At 35.4% G+C, this 26,990-nt stretch overlaps 1 protein-coding gene across 2 annotated transcripts in view; it reads left to right on the top strand.

The window, feature by feature from the left end:
* Positions 1-26,626, top strand: part of SEC63 (SEC63 homolog, protein translocation regulator) — a 67,930-nt gene extending 41,304 nt beyond the window's left edge. For both annotated transcript variants that reach the window (XM_006075355.4, XM_025294686.3), the window contains 13 exons: positions 1,228-1,322; positions 1,421-1,553; positions 3,180-3,272; positions 4,017-4,171; positions 6,069-6,216; positions 7,487-7,569; positions 10,330-10,389; positions 10,591-10,764; positions 13,851-14,009; positions 16,376-16,477; positions 21,021-21,119; positions 23,709-23,813; positions 25,570-26,626. In XM_006075355.4, the coding sequence (XP_006075417.1) occupies positions 1,228-1,322; positions 1,421-1,553; positions 3,180-3,272; positions 4,017-4,171; positions 6,069-6,216; positions 7,487-7,569; positions 10,330-10,389; positions 10,591-10,764; positions 13,851-14,009; positions 16,376-16,477; positions 21,021-21,119; positions 23,709-23,813; positions 25,570-25,713 (1,550 nt within the window). In that variant the 3' untranslated portion in view covers positions 25,714-26,626. The remainder of the gene's footprint in view (positions 1-1,227; positions 1,323-1,420; positions 1,554-3,179; positions 3,273-4,016; positions 4,172-6,068; positions 6,217-7,486; positions 7,570-10,329; positions 10,390-10,590; positions 10,765-13,850; positions 14,010-16,375; positions 16,478-21,020; positions 21,120-23,708; positions 23,814-25,569) is intronic.
* The last annotated feature ends 364 nt before the right edge of the window (positions 26,627-26,990 follow it).

Genomic DNA, 26,990 nt, shown 5'->3' with positions numbered 1-26,990 from the left:
CACTCTTCTTTGTGCTGGGTTGAAATATTAATATATAAACATTCTCCTTTATGAAAATATTTCATGTTTGTAACCAGTTTTAATATGTTTTGTGGATCAGTGATCTTGATTTCTGTTTCATTTCTGAGGGTGGTACTTAGCCTTACACAATTCTGTCAGAAAAGCTTTGTTTAGCTTTATTTAATTTTGTTTGGTTAGTTATCATTGGTTTTAGGACTGGCACCATTTATATAGCTGTCTTAGGAACCGTTGATTTCATTCAAACATTTGCGGGTAGTAATAGTAATAGCTCACACACATTACTGTGTTTGTGTATCAGGCACATATGAAGAAATTGAGGCCCATAGAGAAGTGAAGAAGATTGTCTTAGGTCATTCAGCTAGGACTTGAAAGCTTCAGGGTTTATGCACTTAACTCCTATACTGTCCTGATTTTTGTGAGAACACTGCATGCATTTCCTGCCATAAGGTGAAGATTGATAACTCTAGTGCCAGTCATTAAAGAGCTTGTATAGACTAAGAAAAGTAACACTAATATATGTGACCTCAACTCATGTGTATTTCAAGGAACACTATTCCCACAAAGCCCTCCATGATTCCATAATAAAAATTTTTGTAAATTACAGTATATTTTAGATTACTCATGGCATTGAGGAATCATGAAGTGAAGAAACCTGAAACCCTTTTTAACCCCCTTTTTTCTTAAAGCAGTTAGTAATGTCACATAGAATCCTTGCCGCTGCTGTGTAGCTCAGGGAACCCTACTCAGTGTTCTGTGGTGACCTAAATGGGAAGGAAATCCAGAAAAGAGGGAATATATGTGTACGTATAGCTAATTCACTTTGCTAAACAGTAGAAACTAACACAACACTGTAAAGCAGCTATCCTCCGATAAAAATTGATTCTTTTTAAAAAAGAAATTTTATGTGGAACACATGATAACATCTAGAAACTGATGCTATTTGTAGTGATTTTAATGCATCTAGTTGCTTCTGGGTCCTTAATTTGATGTGTATTTCTATTTACTTGTGATAGGTAATATTACAAACACTTTTTAAAAATGAGATGTTTCTTTTGTTGTGAGAGAAATTTATACCTGTTAATATTGATTTTAGCATTGTGTGTGATTAGAAAACTGCCTCCCTCTAGGATTAATCTGGTATCGTTTGGGGAGGATGATTAAGGGTCAGTAAATTTATTTTTCTTCGTATTTCTTTTGTTTTTTTAGGTCTTATCATGGTTTTGGCTGGAGCCTCTGAATTTGATCCTCAGTATAATAAAGATGCCACAAGCAGACCAACAGATAATATTTTAATACCTCAGGTTAGGCCTGTCTCCCAAATTCTTTGATAAACATTTAAATATTAAAGTTTATGCTTTATTAAGTATACATTTTTTAAATAATTATTTTTTTCCCCTAGCTCATCAGAGAAATTGGCAGCATTAATTTAAAGAAGAATGAGCCTCCACTTACCTGTCCTTATAGCCTGAAGGCCAGAGTTCTTTTACTGTCTCATCTTGCTAGAATGAAAATTCCTGAGACTCTTGAAGAAGGTATTTTGATTCTACTGTCTAGGGTTTTAGTGGTACAAAAGCAATAGATTTAATTAGGCCTCATGGTGCAGTGTTTTTGTCACTGTTCTTTTTTGCTCAATCAGATAATTACTCAAGGACCTTTTAAAAACAAATCTATATGCTACATACATAATTACTTTCACAAATACTTTGAAGGTCTTAGTAAAGTCAAATGATTTGGCAAATGTTAAAATGGTATATTTCAGGGTAAGAGAATACTCGATGAAAAATGTCTAGTTAATTGCAGATTATTCAATAATTCCTGATGACTTTAAAAAAAAAAAGAATTTGAAGCTTTTTGCGGGGAGAAAAAATGGATTTCACAACAGATATCTCAGTTATCACCACTAGTACCACCACCATACTCTAGCTGCTGCTGCTGCTGCGTAGCTTCAGTCGTGTCCGACTGTGCGACCCCATAGACGGCAGCCCTCCAGGCTCCCCCGTCCCTGGGATTCTCCAGGCAGGAACACTGGAGTGGATTGCCATTTCCTTCTCCAATGCGTGAAAATGAAAAGGGAAAGTGAAGTCGCTCAGTCGTGGCCGACTCTTAGCAACCCCATGGACTGCTGCCCACCAGACTCCTCCATCCATGGGATTTTCCAGGCAAGAGTACTGCAGTGGGTTGCCATTGCCTTCTCCCCATACTCCCGCAGTAGTTACCAATAAAATGTCTGTTTAGTCTTTACTTAAACTTCATCAGTACTTGAAGCCATCTGTTCTACTTAAATAAAGCATTAGATTAGGACTGTGGTGTCTCCAGGAATATTGTGAATTTGAGTGTCACCTCTTTTCACTTGTATTATTTCCATTGAAAGTTTTAAAAGAAAGTTATTATCCTTAGAGAATAAATTTTCTTTCTGAATGAACCAACCCACCCTCCCCCTGCTTTAAGCCAATAATGCAGTGAAATGCCTTTGAAAACAAGGTCAGTTGATGCTCAGTGATTAATGATAGTACCATAGGCTACATATGATGGAATTAAGGAACACTATTAAGGCATTGTTTATTGAAGTTGCAAAGTAGTAATTCTGTTCCTAATGTTCTGTACAGATATGAAGCCATCTCCATTTTTACCAATTATATAAGGAACAGGAAACAAATTTATTTTAGTTTATCAACCCCACTGAATGATTTCAGTGGTTAACTATTATTGCAGTATAAGTGAAAGAATCTCTCTCCCCTTCTCCTGTCCTCTCTCTCCATTTAGTTGACATTCATTCTCAGTCTTAGTCTTTGGACTTATCCATAATTATAGAAACTTAGATGCACAAGAAGAAAATTTTTGAAGTTCTTCAATTAGTGAGGTTATGATTAAGTTTAAGACTATTACCAGAAAAAAGGTAGGGAGTAATTTATAAAGCCAAAAACCATAATATTAAAAGTTTGCCTTTAAAACATTTAATCTGAGCTAGGGTTTTCTGACTGATTTTTTTACATGGTGCTGCCATGGAGAAACAGTTGTGTTCAGCCTATAAAATTCTGAGGTCATATGAAAAATTTGTTCGACAACTTAAATTTAGCTTTAGTCTTGGACTACAGGTAATAAAAATGTTTTTGTATAAAAGAAGAATGATTTGTTTCAGGTGTTTTATTGTTTTGCAGATCAGCAATTCATGCTGAAAAAATGCCCTGCCCTACTTCAAGAAATGGTCAATGTAATCTGCCAGCTAATAATAATGGCCAGGAGCCGTGAAGGTGAGGAGGAAGCATAATTATGTTGTACTTTTTCTCGCAAGCATATAGTACAGATTATACTTTTAAGATTTATGGGAACCTAATATATTTCTGTCTTTAAGTTGAATCGGCTTTCCCAGTTTTGCTTATGGTTTTTCTTATTTTCCTGTATTTTCTATCATGTAAGGTACCACAACTTATGGTTTTTAATTCAGTTTTTTCATTGTTTTATTGTTTATTTTTTTCTTGTTTGCAAAGGTTTAAAATATCCTTTTCTTCCTCTGAATATTTTTAGAATTAGGTTAACAATGAGTTTGAAATAATTCTTTTATGTGCTGTGATGATTTGTCTGACATGTGTTTTTTGCATGAAGGGAAAAAGAACAAGGGAGTTTATGGTCTGTAATGGAAAGAGACCCTTAAAAAGGAGGGAGTGGTTGTGTTTTGTTGTTATGGATGATGTAATTTTGTGGCATGACATCAGTATGTTCTTAATACCAAAAATGTCTTATGATTTACTGGTTTGGAAGTGGTACAAAGAATGTTTCTATTAAAATCAATGGTTGTTGCTGGTTAATGTACATTTGACCAAGTTTGTATATTTTCTGTGTCTTATCCAGTAACTTTTAAAGGAAAGTCAACACTGTGATCATAAAATTTGAGGTGTTAAGGATGTTCACGTGGATTTGTGTTTGTTATGAATTGTGTACTCTGAACATATAAATAGTCCAGCCCTGTTTTTGCTTTTCCTTCTGTTCTTTCTAAGAAAGGGAGTTTCGTGCTCCAACTTTGGCATCCCTTGAAAACTGCATGAAGCTTTCCCAGATGGCTGTGCAAGGCCTTCAGCAGTTTAAGTCTCCCCTTCTGCAGCTCCCTCACATTGAAGAAGACAATCTTAGAAGAGTTTCTAATCATAAAAAGGTAATTTGGCACTTTAATATTAGTTTTAAGCCGTTTGTCATGTCACTTAAAGGTAACATGAGTGAAAATTTTTCTAGAAGTGGTTATATGAACATCTTAGATTTACAGTGTTTCAGGCATTCTAAAACTATGCCTCAAGTGATTCTGTTAACACTTTCTTGAATAGGTAGCTGTTTGATAACATTTTATTAATACTACTGAAATGATCTTACTACTTTGGAGGGGGGGGTCAAAATTTTAGCAGTTAACACTTTGTTCTTTATGTTGCCAAAAGTAAATGTACTGTGTAAAAATGCACTGTATACTTTTCATTTATTTCATTAATGGTTTAAAGCTTGAGCAGCAGTTTGTTGAGTATGAACAAAAAAATTAAGCATTCAATATATAAGTAGGTCATATAAAGATAATTCTTATTTAGAAATTATAGTCTGTATATAGATTATGAGAATGAATCTTAAGGCACAGCAAAAAATGTGTATAAATGAAAAACCTGAGGAAATATAGGAAAAAATGGAATGAAATTATAATTTTAAACCACTTTGTATATATTAGAGGACAGAAGATAGACATTGGACTTGGTAGTAGTAAGGTAGAACTAATAAATGTATATTAGAAATTTTTAACAGAGCACTCTTCTCTCAAGTAAGTGTGTTGCTCTTTTAAATTTGATCACATTTAAAGTCATAATTGAAAACTTCAGCATTCAAAAGCAGGCATTTCACATGCCTCATGATCTAATCCCTATCTGTGAAAGTAAAAATTAATAACTGGCACCAAGTACTCAGAAATTAAAAAACCTTCTCCTTGGTATTCATTTAGGCAGGTATTGGTATTACTTGGGATTGGTATTACTTGGGATTGGTATTACTGCAGTAATAGTTATATTTAGAAAATAACAAGAATGAGAATATTGCATCAGTTCAGTTCAGTCCCTCTGTCCTGTCCGACTCTTTGCGACCCCATGGACTGCAGCACGCCAGGCTTCCCTGTCCATCACCAACTCCTGGAGCTTGCTCAAACTCATATCCATCAAGTTGGTGATGCCATCCAACCATCTCATCCTCTGTTGTCACCTTCTCTTGCCTTCAGTCTTTCCCAGCATCAGGGTCTTTTCCAGTGAGTCAGTTCTTTGCATCAGGTGGCCAGTTTTTGGAGCTTCAGCTTCAGCATCAGTCCTTCCAATAAATAGTCAGGACTGATTTCCTTTAGGATTGACTGGTTTGATCTCCTTGCAGTTCAAGGGACTCTATCAAGAGTCTTTTCCAGCACCACAGTTCAAAAGCATCAGTTCTTTGGCACTCAGCTTTCTTTATGGTCCAACTTTCATATCCGTACATGACTATTGGAAAAACCACAGCTTTGACTAGACGGACTTTGTTGGCAAAGTAATGTCTCTGCTTTTTAATATGCTGTCTAGGTTGGTCATAGCTTTTCTTCCAAGGAGGAAGTGTCTTTTAATTTCTAAAAAATAAAAGAATATTGCATAGTAAAACCTAAAGAGTACACATGTAGCTATATACTTGGAGATAAACTCATATTCTTAAAGGTTTTTATCATTAAAATTAAAAATAGAGGTCTGCAAACGGAACAAATTAAATGACAGTAGTTCTGTTTGGGTCAAGAGTCTATATGAATGTTACTATTTTTTTCCTCCAACTTTATTTTTTTCTAATTTAAAAAATAACTATTAACTTTGTAATAAAAATTCTTAAATTTAAATTTCCTTGAAGAAAAAGGCTGTGAAATGCCACTAAAGTTGTATTTTCTACTTTTAAATGTATATAATTTTAACATTTTTCTAAAAGCTTTTGGATTTTTAGTAAACATACTAGTAATTTTCTTTTTATGAAGAGTTTCATGGCTTTAAGATTTATTTTCTGTCTCCTTTTAAATTTAGTTCAAAATTAAAACTATCCAGGATTTGGTGAGTTTAAAAGAATCAGATCGTCACAATCTGTTGCATTTCCTTGAAGATGAAAAATATGAAGAGGTTATGGCTGTCCTTGGAAGTTTCCCATATGTGACTATGGACATAAAGTCACAGGGTAAGTGAGAGGCTTCCTGTTGTTTCCCTGTTGATGGACCGGCTCTTGTTTATTTGGCTCAAAGTTCTCAAAACACTTCACTTCATAACTTTTAATTAGACTATAGAATTGTAGTTTACCTGTCAGATTTGCTGTGATGAAAGATGTAGTTAGTGTTAGTAGTTTTGGTTTGAGAACACTTTTGTTCTATAGTTCAACTCTTAACTTTTCAAATAATGGAAGAGATTTCCAAATGTAATGGAAGATATTTGAAATATGTCTATTGTTAGTATAAAATGGCTGCTTAGTTCTAAAATTAATTTTTTAAAAACCTAACTTATTTATACATATTAAGCTTTGAAAATCACCACGCTCTGTGCCACATTTCATGTGTTTTTCTTGACTTATTTTCATTTTTATGTCTGCTTGGAGTGGAAAAAGAGAGATTATTTTTCTGCTTATACAATTGTCCTATGATTCCCATTTTACAACTGAATATAATATTTTAGAATGGTGACAGAATTAGAGATTATTCTGCTCCATTCCTTCATTGTGACATTATTCTGAGCTTTGGCATTTACTAAGTTGCTATTGTTAGAATATTCTTGTGGGACCAAGAATAGAAGGATGTGTTAGGAATCGTTCCTGTTTTTAAAGGGCTTGTAGTTAAGTTCATTTTATTATTAAGACTTTTGGGGATGTGTATAGCAAATGTGTTTTAAAAAAATAAACAAAAAAACATTGCAGAAAATATCTTTAAGGTGCTTTTTTCATATAAACTATTTTGAAGTTCTTGCCTTAAAAAATAAGTATTTTTAACATTGCTTAGAATACTAGTTTGGAGGCATTTGATTATACAGGTAAAATCTTGTGAGTATAAAGTTTATATAATTTAATAGAGTGACAGAACCCTCTTTTATATCACTGAGAGAAAGCTATGGTAATCCTCACAATATACTATATTTTAAAACATCTGGACTTGAAACTTGGCAGTGCCAGCATAGCCATTTTGTGGCCTTGGGCATTTTACTTTATTCCTTACCCTCAGTCTCTTAAAAGAAATAATAATAATGCTTTATAGAGCTAATTTAAGGATTAAATGAGTACATTGTTGAAGACATCTTCTGGAGAAATTTATATAGAGTAGATAGTAAATTATTTTTTATTTAGTATCCTTAAAATTTTATATGTTTGAAATACTAAAGTCTCAGATTGATTTGGATAAATTAAGTTTTGCTGTTTGCCTTGACGTAAAGCTTGATTTTTATTTACTTTTTTTAATGTCTTACAGTATTGGATGATGAAGATAGCAACAACATCACAGTAGGATCCTTAGTTACAGTTTTGGTTAAATTGACAAGGCAAACAATGGCAGTAAGTAGTCTGTATTTTTATGCTTTGAAAGTTTATATATCTGAGAGTTTAAGATATTTATGTTTATTTTCTCACTTCAAGTTATACATTTTCAAAATCAAAATTATATAGTTTTGCAAATCTAATTTTGCAGATTGTTAGCCATTTTGAAATTTTAATTTTAGATTTTCTCATTTGTTTTCACACACACAAAGTTGGAAGATAGATGAATTCTTCAAATGATGATTTGTTAATTCCCTATAAAGCATTATAATGTAATCTGGGTATCTTTCTTAAACTATAAAATGTTATACAGAGATTGATTATTGATTATTGTTGAGAACTTACATTACCTACTCCTTTTTAATCAGTTCTTGAGAGAATTTACTCCCTTTTATTTTTTATTTTAAAAAGTACAGTAAAATAGCTCTTTTCCTAATTATGTAAAAAATTTATGCTGTCCAGGAAACAAATTTAGGCAATGCAGAAAAGTATGGGAAGAAATTAAAATCACCTAAAATTCTACCACTCTGAGATCATCAGTTTTGAAGCTCATCCCTTTAGATAGCCTGATGCATGAATACCCACAGAATTAAAATGATATTGATAACATGGATCCCTTATTTCACCCCTGCTTCCTTAGAAAGCCACCTTATCAGACCCAGATGACCAGAGCTCAGTCTTGTGTAAATCCTTTTGTATCTTTCTTCATGCTCATGTTTACATTCTGGACCTTTCAGTGCATATATGTACATGCATATATATGTACGCTGGTACTTTTCTCATTCCTTTTCATTAAATCTAGTCATATGTATGTTTCCTGCATCTTGTTTTTCTCAGTTTCTATTACATATTTATATTACCTGCCAAGCTAAGCACACCTCCCAAGTTGCAAGTATAGTTGTAACTAATTTTTACTAAACTATATAGTATTTCAGCTCAGTTTTATTGAACCAGTGGTAGATTTTAGCCTATTCTACTCAGGTCTATGGGCATCTGCAGGAAATATGCTGCATTTAAAACCCATGTCTAAAACCTCTGGTAGAAAAAGCATATTTTTAGTTGTTGTTGTTGTGTTAGTTGCTCAGTTGTGTTGGACTCTTTGGAACCCCATGGACTATAGCCTGCCAGGCTCCTCTGTCCATGAAATTCTCCAGGTAAGAATACTGGAGTGGATAGCCATTCTATGATTCACAGTAGGACATATCAAAACAAAGATACTGATTTTATGGTAGCAGGTGGTAAAGGAAGCATTTGTATATATCATGGACTGTGGATGAGAGGTGCCTCCTGGGAGATGAGGCTGCTCTAAGCTAGTGGCCAGGGTTAGGTTTCGACACTGCCTACGTGCTTTGGAATTCCCAGCCCGAGAAATGAGCACAAAGTTGTCCTTGGGCTGTTGACATTTCTCAGGTAATTGGTAAAGAAAAAGCAGACTTGGCCTGGAGAAAGGGGAAGAATCAAGTATTTATCTTCTAGTATCAACTGTATTTCAATATAATTATTAGAATTCAGCTAACAAATGAAGAAATGAAGCAGAGATGATAGAATTAGGCTAGGTGATGACAAACTTTTTCTCTAAAGGTTCAGTCAGTAAATATTAATATTTTTGATTTTTACAGGCCATACAGTCTCTGTAGCAATGGCTGAACTCACAAATGGGCATGGTTGTATTCTAATAAAAGTTTGTTTAAAAAGCAAAAAATGGGCCATAGTTTGCTGGCCCCTGCATTAGGCCAACAGTTTAGAGCCCAATAGTTATCATCATTTTTCACTTGTTAGCTTTAATAATTCTGGGGAGTTTATGGAACAACTCACTTATCATGTTCTATATAGAGTCGCATTGAATTCTTACTGCATTTCAAATTCTAAATTTATAGTGTCTGTACTGATTCAGAATGGATTATTGGGTAGGTGGGTATGTCTCAGATATGTAGATTTTCTTGGTGTTCCACTTAGTTATATCTAAGTTATATCAGTTATAATAGCAATATTGCATACAATCATAAATAAACTAATATTGGTCTCATAAAGTTTTGATGTTAGAGTAATATAATGTATTCAGATTTTCATAACTTTAAAATAGTGATGTCTGATTACTGTTAGAAAAAAGTAAAAATTTAAATTATGAAATGACTGACTTTATAGTAATTTTACATATTTTAAGGCATTGCATTTATAAATTTAAATAGAATGTACTTTTCAAAATACATTCAAGACAGATGTGAAATACTTCAGAAGGTAACTTCTAAGGTGTCCTTTAGTGATGGCCAAATTTGCACACATACATCATTTAGTAATTGCTAAAAGCCCTCCGTCTAGCCATGTGTTTGTCCCCACCTCCTGTATTTGTCAGCAGTTAATAAACTTACTGATAAGGCTTCCCTGATGGCTCAGTGGTAAAGAACCCACCTGCCAGTGCAGGAGACGGGTTCGATGCTAGATCCGGGAAGATCCTACATTCTGTGAAGCACCTAATTCTGTGTTCCACAACTATTGAGCCTATGTTCTACAGCCTGGTAGCCACGACTGCTGAGCCCACGTGGCGCAACTGCTGAAGCCTGTGCGCCCTAAAGCCTGTGCGCTGCAACAAGAAGCCACTGCAGTAAGAAGCCTGCACACTGCAGCTGGAGAGTAACCTCTGTTCTCCACAACCAGAGGAAAGCCTGCACAGCCACAAATAAATAAACTTACTGATAATATATATTGAAAGATTGTTATATATGAAAGTTAAATATAAGTGGAACAAAGTTTTTATTTTTCTTGCTCCCTCTATTCTAGGAAGTATTTGAAAAGGAGCAGTCCATCTGTGCTGCAGAGGAACAGCCAGCAGAAGATGGGGTAAAAACTTGAGTTTACCTATCTTTTCTGGTAAAAGAACTCTTTTGTTTAGTCCTCTGATTGGTTTATCTTGCTGTGGAGAATAATTCACTTTACTAAAACATTGTATTAGTTAAGCCATTTCCATCTAAAATTTACTATGACTCCCAAATGAAACTATTGCTACAATGTCTGAGTGTGGATGTGTGTTGTGATTTATAGCAGGGTGATACTAACAAGAACAAGACAAAAGGAGGATGGCAACAGAAGAGTAAAGGACCCAAGAAAACTGCTAAATCAAAAAAAAAGAAACCTTTAAAAAAAAAGCCTACACCTGTGCCCTTATCTCAGCCAAAGCAACAGAAACAAAAACAGGCTAATGGAGTCGTTGGGAGTGTAAGTTTACTATCTTACGTAAAGACTATCATTATTATCATCTTTGTTGAGATCTGAAATACACTAAAATGTTTAAATCTTATATGTACAGCTCCTGAAGTTTTATAAATGTATGTACCCATGATACCCAGATCAAGATATAAAACCCACCAGCACCCTAGAAGGCTCCCTGGTACCCTTCTCAGTCAGTGACCCCTCCGTCCACCCCCACTCCCTTCCCCACTATGCTGTTATTACCATAAATTAGTTTTGCCTATTCTTAAAATGCGTGTAAATAGAGTCATTTGGCAGCTTTCATTCAACATTGTCTTTGACATTCTTCTGTATTATGTGTAGCAGCAAGTGTGTGTGTGTGTGTGTGTGTGTGTGTGTGTGTGTGTGTATGTGAGAGAGAGAGAGAGAGAGACTGAGAGAGATTCCATTATATGAATATACTACAATTTGTCCTGTGATTGGTAGACATACAGGTTTTTCTAGTTTTTGCCTATTATGAATAAAGGTGTTATGATTTGATACATGTCATTTTGTGGACATCCATTTTTCCTTGATATGTGCCTCTTAGTAAAATTGCTGGGTCATAAAATAGGTGTATGTCTAACTTGCTGAAAGAGCCCATTTTCTAAAGTTGTACCTTATTATGTTCCTACCAGCAAAATATGAGTCCAGTTGTTCTACATTCTCACCAGTACTTGGTTTTACCAGTCTTTTTTATTTTAGCCACTGTAATGGATCTGTAGTTGGTATTTCTGTGTGTGGTCGTTTTTGTATTTACCTTATGACTAATAGTATTGAACAGCTTTTCACATGCCTACTGGCCATTTGGATATCCTCATTTATTTTTGGATTATTTGTCTTCAGACAGCTCTTAGGATTCTTTTATGTATTGTGGATAAGTGTTTCTTTTAACTCTTAATGGAGTTTTAGATGATTCTTTAATAAGTCTGTTTCATCAGTGTTTATGGTTAAGTGCTTTTGTGTCCTGTTTAAGATATCTGCCTATCCCAAGGACACAAGGAGAGGTAGATACTTTGTTTCCTTCTATAAGTATTACTACAGTAATTTACTTGTTATATTTAGCTCTATGATGCATCTTTAATTTTTGTGAATAGTGTCAGATTGGGATTATGGGCCATTTATTTTAGCACCATTTATTGGAAAGCTCTCTGAATTGCAGTCGTAATTTGTTGTAAAATGAGTTACTTTAACTGTATATGTGGAAATCTCTTGATGGGCTCTCCTTCCATTGATTATTTGTCTCTTTTTGTGCCAGTGCCACACTGTCTTAATTATTGTGGCCTGAAGTCTTAAAATGGAATAATGTAAGTCCTCAAACTCTTATTTTACTTCTTCAAAATTGTCTTGACTACTTTAGGTCACTTGCATTTTCAGCTAAAATTTTAGAATAATTTTGACAATTTCCACCCTCAAAAAAGCTGCTGGCACTTAGACTGGTATTGTGTTTAATCTTTGGTGCAATATGGGGAGAATTCACAGGTTAACAATATTGACTGTTTTTATTCATAATTATGCTTTATCTTTATTATCTCCCTTTTTCTCAGCAGTGTTTTGTGATTTCTCTTGGCAGAGAATGACACACCTTTCATTAGATTTACTCCTGTGTATTTGATGCTTTCTAGTTCTTTTGCAAACAACATTAAAAAAAGTTTATTCTTCAGTGTTTATTGCTGGTGTATAGAAATACAGTTGCCTTCTAAATATTTACCCTGTATCAAGGGTTCTTGATGAATTGACAATAATTGTAACAATTTTCAGATATGAAAAAAAGATTTTTTACATACACAGTCAGCCATCTGGGTATGGAAACAGCTTTACTTTAATATTTATGCTATTTCATCCTTTTTGCCTTACTGGTACCAGCCAGAACTTGCAGTAGTTGATTTGAAGTGAAGATGGCAGTCACCTTGTCTTATTGGTCTCATGGAAAAAGCATACATTATTTCACCACTGAGTATGATGTCTAAACTGTTTATCTGGGTTTGATGATACTTTGTTTAGGATCCCTGTATCTATTTTTAGGAGAGAATATCAGTTTGTCATTCTTCTTGTATTATTCTTGCCTGGTTTTGGATTACATTTATGCTGGCCTCATTAGTTAGAGATTACTCTCTTTTTCCTGGAAGGATGTGTAAGATTGGATTTGTTTCTTATTTGGAAGAAGTACATACAGAAGCCATCTGGGCTTGGAGTTTGAAAAAGAATTTAGTTAGAGAGTCTATTTCTTTAACGTAGTCTACTTTTTTTCTCATATCAGTTTTAGTAAATTGTGTTTTTCAAGGACTTTGTCTGTTTCCTCTAACTTGTCAAATTTATTGACAAAGCTATTCATAATATCTTTATTTTTGATGTCTCATAATATCCTTATTTTTGATGTCTTTTGGATCTGTAGTTATGTATCTTTTATTCCTAATGTTGGTAATTTTATTGTCTCTTTTCCTTTATCAGTCTTGCCTAATTTATGAATTTTATTAATCTTTTTAAAGAACCAACATTTAATCTTGTTTGGGTTTCCCTTTTTCATATCTGTTTTCTCTTTAATTGATTTCTGATCTGTATTATTTGCTTCTGATTTCTTTGCATTTAACTTGCTGTTGTTTTTCTTGCTTCTTGAAATGGACTATTTTGTCTGGGACATTGACTTTCCTTTCTGCATTATGCTATTAGTTATTGAAGATAATAATAAATTCGCAAAGCAGTTCTTTCCTATAAACTTTTAATTATATTGTATAAAATGTTATATAATTGATGTTTTTGAAAAATGAATCAGCTTACCATTGTCATAGTATATTTTGCAAATAGAAATAAAAATTTTTTTTTTGTTTTATGAGCTATGAAGAATGAATAAAATAACTGACAAATAAGCAAATAAGTCAAACATTAAAGCTCTTCAGCCCGACTCCCACATATTTATATATAAGAATGTTCATAAAAATTTTTTTAAATGCTATATCAATAGTGAAATTGTAGTCTTGAGCCAGTTTAATTATAAGGACCATAGATTAGTTTCAGGGACTCAGGATGTATTCACTGAAACATTCAGAACTTTTGTGGTTGCTTTTTCCTTTTAGGAAGCTGCAGTAAAGGAAGATGAAGAAGAAGTTTCTGACAAAGGCAGTGACTCTGAGGAAGAAGAAACCAATAGAGACTCTCAGAGTGAAAAAGATGATGGTAGTGACAGAGACTCGGATAGAGAGCAAGATGAAAAACAAAACAAGGATGATGAAGCAGTAAGACATAGGTTTAAATAACTGGAATTATACCTCTGATGATAGTTTTGGTTTTTGTTGTTGTTTTTCTTTTGCTTGCTTTCTTTCTTTGCTTGTTTTAAACAGTACTGCTGCTAAGTCGCCTCAGTCGTGTCCGACTCTGTGCAACCCCATGGACTGTAGCCTACCAGGCTCCTCTGTCCATGGGATTTCCCAGGCAAGAAGAGTACTGGAGTGGGATGCCATTGCCTTCTCCGATTAAACAATACTAGTATATTTTATACTGTTGCATTACTTTCAGACAGTGTTTTTGAGAGATGGTAGTTGTAATTATGAAGAAAAATTATTTCTGACAAGGACTGGAAATCCTAATTTTCTTAAATCTTATATTGTTAGATAGAGTAAGACCTGGGTCTGAGGTGAACTCAGCTTGTTCTCCTAAGGCAATTTTTTGTGTTGGAGGTAACTCTGGAAATATGAGGAAGGAAAGGTGGGTTATGAAATAGGTAGCAGTTACTTGGAAGAGGTTCTCAAAAATTCCAGGCAGTGTTTAGGGTAAAGAAACATTGCTGTGGGCTCTAACGTCAAGAGGTTGGTTAAGGGAAAAGCTAATATTTACAGAATGCCACCTTGTTTCAAGAGGTATATAACACATTTAGGAAAAGGGGAAGTCACTGAGGGATTAAGATGGTAAGGGTATAGGGAATAGAAAAAATCTCATGGCATGGCATGAAGTTGTGCATGACTTATGAGAAGGCTTCAGAAAAGAATATTTGGTGAACAAATAATGGCCCATAGACGCTCACTGCAGATGAACTATAACTTGATCAGCCAGTTTTTTTTTTTTAATGTTTGTGTTGTTCTTGACTGGGCCATTGGTCTAAAAATAACTCCTGTGGTTTAGGAATTATAAAGAGATTCCCTGAAGAGCCTCTGAAGCAAAAGCAGAGGCTGGAAAAAAAAGGGGTGGGGGAGGGCAAAGGATAAAAGTATAAGGAGATAAAGTACTTGCCTTTGGGATGGGAGAAAAATAAGGATGTCTGTTTTTAGCAGTTGCTGGCCCTTGAGTGTTTTCGTACTTTGAGAATTAAGTTGGTTGCCATGAAATTAAAACCTATCAAAGAAATTATTACCTCTCCCTTTCTTTGAGAAGGAGTTGACATATTTCTTTCTGATTATGGCTCAGTTGGTAGGAATCCTTCTGCAGTGCAGGAGACACAGTAGATCCCTGGGTTAGGAAGATCCCCTGCAGAAGGGCATGGCAACCCATTCCAGTATGCCTGCTTGGAGAATCCCATGGACAGAGGAGCCTGGCAGGCTGCAGTCCATGGGTCACAGGAAAGTTGAACACAACGGAACAACTAAACACAGCATTCTTGCTTTGACAGAAAGTTGACATATTTCTTTGTGATTATATTAGGGTTAGTAGAGGTGACTTCGGAGAAGGCAATGGCACCCCACTCCAGTACTCTTGCCTGGAAAATCCCATGGATGGAGGAGCCTGGAAGGCTGCGGTCCTTGGGGTCGCTAGAGTCGGACACGACTGAGTGACTTCACTTTCACTTTTCACTTTCATGCATTGGAGAAGGAAATGGCAACCGACTCCAGTGTTCTTGCCTGGGGAATCCCAGGGACGGGGGAGCCTGGTGGGCTGCCGTCTGTGGGGTCGCACAGAGTCGGACATGACTGAGGTGACTTAGCAGCAGCCGCAGAGGTGACTTTGGGGTTTTAATAAACTGATTTCTTCAGATGACCAAAAATACATTCATTCAGTTGACAAATAATTATACAAATAGCAAATATTAATAGGAATACAAAGCCAAATGTGAAACAGTTTCTGCTGTTGAATGATAGTAGCCTGAAGGGGAAGGCAGACTAGTGAATAAACATTATAGTACAAAAGCGACTATGCACATTGTGCAAGGGGCAGTGATGGCACAAAGACAGGCGTGATCAGCTCAGCTCTGAGAGGATGGTCTGCGGGACCCAGGAGCGCGCACTTTAGGCTCCAGGTGCTCCTGAAAAAATAATGAGTAGGAATCTGCCAGGTGTAGAAAAAAGAAAGCAAAAATCCAAACAGGGTTTAAGAGTGAAGTAAGTCAGCAGGTTGAAATGACTAGAATAAAAAGTGAAGAGAGGAAAGCAGTGACAGGAGACTGGAGAGACAGGCTCAGGTCAGGTCATGATTGGCAGTGTAGTTCATGCTAGACAGGTTAGATTTGATTTATGAAAAGAAGCATTGGAAGTTTTGAGCAGGGAAGTGATTTGTCGGACTGAACTCTAGTATTTAGCATTGTCAGGAATGCCATCTGGAAGAAGATGGACACCCTTCAAAATGATAAAAAAACATGCTTGATTTCCATTATTTCTAATTTTCACTTTACTAGGAGTGGCAAGAATTACAACAAAGTATTCAGCGAAAGGAGAGAGCACTACTGGAAACCAAATCAAAGATAACACATCCTGTCTATAGTCTTTACTTTCCTGAGGTGAGTTATTCATCCACAGCCTAGTGTTTTCCTTCCTCTAGTCAGATATTTCTTAGTTGCTCTTTATCCTTTCTGTAGCGTGAATTGACTCTTATCCTCTCTGTAGCGTGTACTGAGTCAGATGCGCTGAATGTGTATTCTTCATATGTCACATTTTTGAAGCATATATTTCAATATGCATTACTTTGAGTAAATGAGTTGTTTAAAAGGAGGATTGTCAACTTTTTAAGTACCTTGTTGTTGTCCTGGACTTCTGTCTCTTCTGTGCCTGGAGTTCTGAGGGTTGTACTTACTGCTGATTCCTCATTTGCAGTTCAGGCAGTCTTAATCAGACAAATGCATATTTTGCCTATGACTTTGTGTGGCTTTTGTGAGTCTCATACTTGTCTCTTACTTCTACCATGTTTTGAATAGGATGAAAATGTTCTTAAATTCTGCTCATGGATTTTTTTCTGGGGGTCCTATACTGGCCATCTGGAGACACTAGACTTGTTCTGATAATTGCCCTGATCCATGGGAAAAAGGCAAGCCCAGGCCTGAGGGACCCACTAAGTTTAGTAAGAGCTGGTCCCCAAGCTCCAGGCTGATCGTTGCGATGTTCTTTGTTCCCTTGTGCTTGTTTACTTTGTGGTTGTGGCCTGTTCAGCTTTCGATCTCTTTGATAGGCTGTTTGTCTTTCAGATGAATTTGAGATCAATTTGAGATCTTGACATACTGCTTTTGCAGATAATTCTCTGTGGCTAGAGGTCAAGGACTATTGCCTCTTAGTTCAGGGAAGCTGTTCCGCAGACTGCTTCACAGCTTTGCCACAGAACTTTCTGCTCACCACTTGTGTTTGGTGGGTGATTTCATGTATAAATATGCTTTCTGCTCTAGAATGTCAATCTATAGTTGCTGGGGGCTGCTGAAGGCAAGTTCCTATTACTAGTAATTTGGCTCTCCTAATAAATGAGTGGCTATGCACAGACTTTTGTTTTTTGACTTGGAGAGCAGTCAGCCGAGGATTCCATCTTACTGTGCACGCTGATCTTCTGGCATGTCCTGAGCTATAGCCCATCTGTTAGGGGCTTTTCGCCCATTGCAGTATAGTCTGCCAACACCAAGGCTCCTGAAATCAAGCGAATAAATTTCATTCACTGATTGGTTTTAAAAGTACCATGGGATGCTGTAAGCTGCATAATTTGTACCCTTATAATAGACAGCTTCATTTTAGACCATGCTTAGTTAATAGGCAAAGCATTCATTTACTCCCTTAGAACATTTTAGCAGTGAAAGTGCCTTCTTGTAATTTTTTCTGCATGGTAAAACATCTCAAAGTGCCGTTTATCAGATAGACTTTATTTGGGATTTTCCTAACTTCCTACCTGTTTACCTTCTCATTTACCTACCTATCCACCACACTAACCACTTATAGTACTCAAAGTTTTATGTTAATAATTGACTTAAATGTTATTAAAATTCATATATTTAATAAGAATGGTTGGGAATCCCACGCAACAAAAAACCAGTTTTGTTTAAAGTGCAAATAACTCATGGTAGAGACTCTTTTCTACTTTAACCATGTGCATCAAGAGAATCTGGGTGCAATGCCATAGGTTGACAGTCACTAGCTTCTTAATGTTTATTTTTCTTAAATGAATCTCATTTTAATCAAATAGATTTGGGGCAGTGGGAGGCATTCTCTAAATAGAGATAAAGAATAAATGCACATTCTTGAACATGTATGTTCTAGTAATGATTCTGAAAATGAAATGTCAGACTGCTTAAAGATAGAAATGTTTACCTAATTTCATTAATAATCATAACTTTTAAAATTGTTGTTGAAATATAGTTGACATACATTGTGTTAGTTTTAGGTGTACCATCTAGTAGTTTGATATTTGCACATATTATGAGATGATCACCACAGTAAGTCTGGTAACTTCCCATACAGAGTTACTATAATATTATTGATCATCTTCCTTATGCTGTATATTACATCCCATGACTTATTTATTAATATAGCTGGAGGTTTGTACTTCCAAGTCTCCTTCATTATTTCTCCTGTCACTTCCACCCCTCTCGCATATTTGTTCTTTGTATCTATGAGCCTGTTTTCATCTTATTTTGTTTCATTTTTTAGATTCTACAAATAAGCGAGATTGTGGTATTTTGTTTTTCTCTGACTTCACTTAGCATGATATCCTCTAGGTCCATCCATGTTGTTTCTGATGTCAAGATTTTGATTTCTTACGGCTTGAGTAATATTCCATTGTTTATATGTACCTTCTTTGTTCATCCATCAGTGGACACTTCAGTTGCTTGCATATTTTGAATATTGTAAATAATGATGCAATGAATTGATGTGCACATATCTTTTCAAATTAGTGTCTGCTTTTTTTCCTTGGGGTAAATTGCTAGAAGTAAAATTGCTGAATCACATGATAGTTGTAGTTTTAATTTTTTGAGGATCTTCCATACTGTTTTCCAGAGTGGTTATATTGATGTAACTGTAATTTCATTGGACTCTGTGTCCTAGGCATTTTAACAGGTTTTTTTTTTTGTATTATCTCATTTTATCTTCACAACACAACTTGAGGTAAGCATTCATCACTTAACAGGGAAAAAGGGTGAGGTTTCAAGAAGTGAAATAATTGGGTCTGGATGACTTTGAAATAGACATTGGCAGACTACTTGCCTGCAGACAAATCTGCCTCCCAGCTTGTTTTATAAATGAAGTATTATTGTAAATGAAGTTTTATTGGAACAGAGCCACACTCATTCTTTCTGTAATACAATGGCAGAGTTGAGTAGTTACAGCAGAGTTGAGTAGTTACAGCAGACTCTTTGGCCCTCTAAGTCTGTGGGTTCTGCATCTGCAAACGTGGTGGGCCAACTATACCACGACATTTTATGTAACAGACTTGCGCATTCATGAATTTTGGTATTCTGGAGGTGGAGTGATCCTGGAATCGATCTCCTGTGAGTACAACAGTACTCCACTTTGAGTCTGTTGTGTTTCTGCCCATTTCGTGTGTGCAAAACACACGTAGAAAGACATGTGTATACACCTATACCTTTTGTTGTAGTAGTCCTAACCCTTGGATTAAGCAGAAGTTGAGTTAGTCATCCACTTATGATTTGTTATCCTGTTTATTAATGTTGCATTGCCTTGTAGTTTAAGGCATTTAAACAAAAGCTTTTAGTTGAGCTTAGTGTACCATTATTGGGAAGATAATAAACTGTATTTTAATGTCTTAAGATTGAAATAAAATAGAAAGCACAAGTGATTTTGGCTTAAAGATATAGACATTTTTCCTATGAAACTATTTTCAATAAAAAGTTATTTTTTAAAACTTTTCTTGGATAATTGAGACTCTAGTGTTGCTTTGGTTAATTAGATACAATTTATTTTACTTTTAGCTCTAAAACTTTTTTTAAGCCATTTTAGAAAGGTATCTTCCCTATCCCATTCTTAAACAGTGGATGCAAAGTGGATGAATGAATAAAAAGTTACTGATCTGTGCTGTGATGCAGTGGTGGTTGCTGACCACACTGAAGTTTGGTGCTCCCAGACTGGTCTTCTGTTTTTTTTTTTTCCCTAGATTTTTGTCTCCTGTCAGTGTTTCCTGCTGTCATTGTGTGCTCTGGTGACAGTTTCTTTACTCAGCCCTTTTTATGCTCCTAATCTTTTATGTAGTACAACTGAAAATGCTGAGCTTATTGAAATTGTGTACCATAAATGGTACAAATAGATTCTTAGAATCTGAGATGCTGTCTTATAAGTAACATGTTTTAATGTATTGATTTCTGATATTGTTACCATTTAAGTCCCTTCCACTCCTACTTTCTGCCTTTTGCTTATTACTAGGTAAGATTACTAAAATTATTTGCTAGATGAATTCGTGATAGCTTATACTGTTTTATTTTTTAGCATATCTTTTATCATTTAAGGTTAATCAGGAGTTTTTAAAATACAGAGATTCATCAGTAGGGTTTAAGGGGCCATTTGAAACCCCAAAATTACATACAAAATTCTTTTGTTGGAGAGTGGCTCTAAGAACAATTTATTCATTCAGTAAATGTTTATTGACATCTATTTTGTACCAACCATGGTGTCTGTGCTGGGGATACAGCAGTGGCTAAAGGGCAGTACAGTTGGCCCTCTGCATCTGTGGGTTTTGCATCCATAGATTTGATCACCTGTGGATTGAAAATGTTGGGGGTGGATTCCAGACAGTCCAAAAAGGCAAACTTGAATTTGCTGGGTATTGGCATAGCAATTACATTGTATTAGATATTATAAGTAATCTAATCTAGAGGCTAGATAAGGTGTACAGGAGTATGTGCATAGGTTATATGCAAGTACTGCACCAATTTATGTAAGAGATTCCAGCATTCATGGATTTTGGTATCTGCATTGTGGGGGTGAAAGGGGAACTTGTCTGGAATCAGTCCCCCTCGGGTACCAAGGAGTAACCATACCCCTAAAATGAGATAAGGCAAAACTGTATTTCTGTAATTCTTTCTGGCTATTTATACTCTTCTCTTTTTTTCTTTGCAGGAAAAGCAAGAATGGTGGTGGCTTTATATCGCAGATAGGAAGGAACAGACATTAATATCTATGCCATATCATGTGTGTACACTAAAAGATACGGAAGAGGTAAGTATCCAGCAACATTATTTAGATATAGAAAACAGTATAGAAATCCATTTATCATATATGGCGTATTGCATTTTATTGAAAACACATTTTATAACTGTTCTCTGACAGCTTTTGGAGGGAGCTCATTGGAAATTTATAGAGTATTAAATTGAAGTAGACAACTTGGTGGTCTTTTAAAACCTTGTTCTCAACTATTAGTTTTCACTAATACTTGCCTTACCATATCTCCAGAATTTAGTTATGTTTTACAAACACTTGTGAGTTTTATCCTCGTTGGATTAGTGCTCAGAAATTATGGTTTGTATCCTCATTGAATTAGTGCTTTTGTGTTAAAAACAAATGTAAGTACTAGTGGTTAATTTTTTAAAGTGGAATTTTTTATTTTATAGGATTGTCCACTGTCAGTGACATCATTTAAATAACATTGTGATGAACATATTTTGACCTTGGATTTCCTTGTTTTTCTTCTTGATTTTTTTACGTTACTATTTGAGAAAGAAGGTTCTGTCTACCTGGACTTGGTGGACAAGAGCAAAGCTTTTGAATTTCAAGAGAGTTCTATAATGATGATTTTTTAAATCCAAAAAGTTTTTTCCTACCTTTCTAACCAAGTAGTAAATGTTTAAAGTAGTTTATTGTTGTTTGACACTTAGCGATAGTGCCAACTTATGGGTATCTCTTTCACAGAGTAATTTTAACATTTTTTAAAATTTAAATTTTACCCATTTTTGAATGGATAATACATTTGCCTAGTTAGTGTTTCAGAAGATATACAGAAGTGCACACACTGCAATGCATCTCGTATTCCTGTCTCTCAGTCACCCATTCCACTTCCTGGAAACCATCGATATTACCAAATGTTTATGTATTCTTCATGTGATATTGTAGTAAAGTACAAGCATATACATAGGTATATTCCCCCCAGCTTTGCACAAAAAGTAGCATACATCATGTTCTGCACCTTACCTTTTTCTCAGTGATAAAACTTGGAATTTGTACCATATTAATACAGAAAAAAGCTTCATTGTTTGTTTTTACAGCTGCCTGATATTCTTTTGTGTGGAAGTTTATTTATTCAGTGCTCAGCTCTTTAGTGGACTTACAAGGTGTTTCTTGTCTTTTGCTGCAGTGAATAACCTCATATCATTCAAACACATCTATAGGATAAATTCGTAGAGGTAGAATTAGTGAATTAGAGGCTCTGTACATTGTAATTTTGATAGATATTGTTAAATGTTTATTTCTCCATAGGGAGAAAGAATGGTCAAGTGTAGTATGTTCATTGCCTCTCAGTTTGTGAGATACAGAAAAATGTTGCAGGCATATTATCGTGCCCCCATAGACCATTCATCCATAGTTTTGACCTCTTTCTTTTTCTCTGTGACACCAGCTGAGTGTCCTGTGGTTTAACTCAGTGCTGACACTATTTCCCCAGACAGCTCAGATTAAGGTTCAGTCCCAGAGGACTGCTGTTGCCCCGCTGTCCATCTTTAGATGCCAGTTGCAAGTCCCAGGTTGTCATCTGTACTTCTGATCAACTGGCTGTAAATCATGGTTTCCACGATCCCTTCCTTGGGTTCAGTAATTTGCCAGAATGACTCAAAAACTCAGGGTAACATATTTACCAGTTTATTATGAAAATAGTATGATGAAGTAGATGAATATCCAGATGAAAGAGATACATAGGGCAAGGTATATGGGAAGGGATGTCGAGCTTCCATGCTTTTTCTGAGCAATCCGCCCTCCCAGCACTTCTGCATGTTCACCATTTTGAAAGCTCCCTGAACCCCTTATTTTGGTATTTTTATGGAGGCTTTATCACATAGGCATAATTGATCATTAACTCAGTTTTCAGCCTCTCCGGAGAATAGGGGGTAGGACTAAAAGTTCCAGGCTTCTACTCATGGCTTGGGCTTTCTGGTGACTGGTCCTCATCTAGGAGACCAAGAATTGCCTCATTAGAAGAGAACTCATTCTTACCATCCAGGAAATTCCAAGGGATTTGTTAGCTCAGTGTCAGGAACCAGACCCAAAGACCAAATTTTACAACAGAAGATGCTCCTTATGTGCTCTTGTCACTTCGGAATTACAGGGATTTGAGAAGCTCTGTGCCTGTGATTGAGGGCAGAGACATATATATATATGTGTGTGATGAATGTATTTTCTGTTCTCTCAACATTTGTTCTAGAAATAAGAAAATTTGGCAAGAACTATTCCTGTTTAGTGAAGTCTGTTTTAGTTCAACATTTCATTTATTTTACTTTTATACACAGCTTCATTTCTTCAAGTTATCAAGATAGAACTTGGTTGCTTTAAATATGTTTTCTTGAATTCTGGAGATAGAAATTAACCCCATCAATTCTGCCTATTTTTATTTCCTTTTTACATAGTATATATATGACACAAATGTCATATATGTAAATACATTTGTTGTCATTAGAACTTTTGTAACATGTTTTAGGACCTCTTCTGTCATCTGAGTAAGCATTGGCTATTAAATACTCTCTGGTCTAAATATGTTAGGAGGAAGCTATTGTTTCTTCCACTCTTTAAAATACAGATTTTAAGTTCTGATTTATCTTCTAGGTAGAACTGAAGTTTCCTGCACCAGGCAAGCCTGGAAATTATCAATATACAGTGTTCCTGAGATCAGACTCCTATATGGGTTTGGATCAGATTAAACCACTGAAGGTAAGAATAATGACTATTCTGTAAATATGGTGTTCCCTAGAAATTGTCATTCTGAGTGAAGTAAGTCAGACACAGAAAAACAAATATCATATGACATTGTTTATATATGCACACTAAAAAAAAACTACAAATGAACTTATTTACAAAACAGAAATAGAGTCACAGTTGTAGAAAACAAACTTATGGTTACTGGGGTGATAAAAGTGAGGGGGCAGGGATAAATTGGGAGATTGGGATTGATCATATGCATAGTACTATATATATAAAACAGATAGCTAATAAGAACATGCTGTATAGCATAGGGAACTCTACTCAATACTCTGTAATGCCCATATGGGAAAATAATCTTAAAAAAAAAAAAGTGGATTTACGTATATGTATAACTGATTCTTTTTGCTACACACCGTGTCAATCAGCTATACTCTAATAATAAAGTTTTTTTGAAAATGAATTTTTTTTTTAATTTATGGTGGGTATGGATTTGCATTATTATACTTATGTGGGAAATAAAAGTTACCACTTCCTCCTTTTTGAGAAATTTTCAAATACCTGAGAAGGAAGGAAGAAGAGAGATACACAGAGAAAAAGAGTGAATCAAACCATGCAAAAAAATTTTTTATACATTTTTGAGGTAATAAAGGGAACTTAAAAAAATAAGGTTGTCTATTTGAATAAGTGTATTACATCTTAGGGAAGCAGTTCTAGTTTTGAAATGTAGAATAACAGGGAAAGAGGTCCTCTCATACTTTAACATAATACACTTGATGGACTGCTCTCAATAATAAACTTGTGTTAAAGGAGTATGATGATTTAGAACCTTGAGTATAACTTACCAGTGTGATAGGTCGCAAAGAGTTGGACACGACTGAGCAACTGAACTGAACTGAACTGAAAGTATGCCATACCTTTATAGGGCCTCACCAGATGGTTTCTGTTTTCTTTAGAAAGACACATGTATTTCATTTTAGAGTATACACTTGTGTGAGTATCATTTGAAGCACATTCTCATTGATGTTACCATTTCAATTGTGAAAGTAAAAGTAGTGAAGTTGCTTAGTCATGTCCATTTCTTTGTGACCCTATGGACTGTGTCTATGGGATTTTCCAGGCAGGAGTACTGGAGTGGGTTGCCATTTCCTTCTCCAGGGGATCTTCCTGACCCAGGGATCGAACCTGGGTCTTCCACATTGTAGGCAGACCCTTTACCATCAGGGAAGTCTCTTAAGCTTTTTATAAAAGGCATGCTATTGTGTTAGAGAGATTGTGCTGAAGAAGTGTTGCGCTGTGTACTGGGACTCAACTGAAAGGAGCCAGCAAAGGCGTGGCTTTTTTTCCCCATGAGGGCACTGTATTTCTTTCCATTGGCTATAGGATGTTAACTTCATGAGTAGTCTGGAGGCTGCAAATACCTCTTTGGAAGTCACACTTGAACTTTTTTTCCATCCACAGAAGACTTACTAAGAACAGTGTTCCTGCTCAAGAGTCAGAATTATTCATCTTTCATGCTACAGAATAAATAGTATATAGCGCCTGTAAAATCATACTATTAAACTACACTAGAAACTTAACTATACTAACATGTTACTAGATTCACGTTTTTATTTTGTGGATGAGTGTTCTTAAATATGTTAAATTTAGAGTTAAAAGATGTAATCTTTTCAAGTGCTGTTGTCAAAGAAAACCTTTTCTTTACCAGATATTTCTTCCATTATTCCTCCCCAGATTTCTAATGTCTGCATTTAATTCTTTTTTCTAGTTGGAAGTTCATGAGGCTAAGCCTGTGCCAGAAAATCACCCACAGTGGGATACAGCAATAGAGGGGGATGAAGACCAGGAGGACAGCGAGGGCTTTGAAGACAGCTTTGAGGAAGAGGAAGAAGAGGAGGAAGATGATGACTAAGCAGGGACCACAATATTTGCACATATTTGCAAATTTTTCCTGTTTCGGAAGTGTATAATAAACCAAAAGCAATGCAGAACTGATGTTGAGGGAAGTGTTCCTAGAAATGGGTGTGTTGCTGAGGCAGTGGTGGTGCCTTGGTACCATCTGAAAGATGCTTAAGGTTTGTGAAAGCCTTTCAGGTATGGGATGGTGCATTTATTTCATCTGCAAATGATAATAAACCCTGTGTTATAACTGTCCAGAAGTGTGGGCTATGTATTATCTCATCATCTGTGGTCCCAGTAAAAGTAAAGGTACATGAAAAACAATCTATAAATGAGTGACCTTTCTTTGTTTAGCTTTAGTTTTAACATTAAAGTATGTGTGATAAACACCACAAATGTTTTAAGTAACATCTGCTCAAGTTTTAATGTCTTAATAAGCTCTGTTATTCATTTACTGACATGTTGCAGTGATATAAGACTATAACAGCTCCATTCATAGCTTTAAACATTTTATTTTTGCCTATCTTGGTCATAAGTTGGCATTCTGCCACATTCCACATAATCTAGAGGGCTACATTTTGGGATTTTCCTTTTCTTAATTGCCCAGAGTTACCAGAAAGATTATAAAAATGGCTTTTAATGGCTTAAAACATTTTTAAGCCTCTATTTTAGCAGATCAATGCAAGATCTAATTCTTTTTATAAGCTATAGATCTAAAAATGATTGTGGGACCATACGTTCTCTGATGTTGGTGATTGTGTTACTAAACCTTTTTAAAAAGGTCACTATAAAAGCTGAAAGACATTCTTAGCTTTTAATCTACCTGACTCTGTCAGAAGCCTTTTAAGGTAAAATATAACATGCAAAGGAGGCATTTTTTTGTATTCATTTTGGACTCCTGTCAATAAAATAGAAGTTTGACTCATTTTATGTTTGTAATGGTGTGTGTCTTTTTACTCCCAGAAAGGGATATAATAGGAGAACTCATTCTTTGATTTCTCAACTAAAAATTTAGTGATACTGTCCATGACTGCTAAAGTGTCTGCTGTTTCTGTATACTATAGAAAAACCTGTGATTGAGGGGAACTTCCCAATCTTACACTCTCACACAGTACAGCCTGCAAGGATCATGCTTACAAGGAGTAGAAATGTGTACATGATGAATTATTGAGGTAAAATGAATATTTTTGTTACTAAATATGGAGGAAACATAAGTTTATATTATAGTACTGATGGTAATAATCCTCCCCTATCAAAATCGCCATAGATCCAAGTGCTGTCAGAATACTA

The sequence above is a fragment of the Bubalus bubalis genome, chromosome 10 (assembly GCF_019923935.1).
Source record: "Bubalus bubalis isolate 160015118507 breed Murrah chromosome 10, NDDB_SH_1, whole genome shotgun sequence".
Lineage (NCBI taxonomy): Eukaryota > Metazoa > Chordata > Mammalia > Artiodactyla > Bovidae > Bubalus > Bubalus bubalis.
This window is presented reverse-complemented; position numbering and strand designations above follow the sequence as displayed.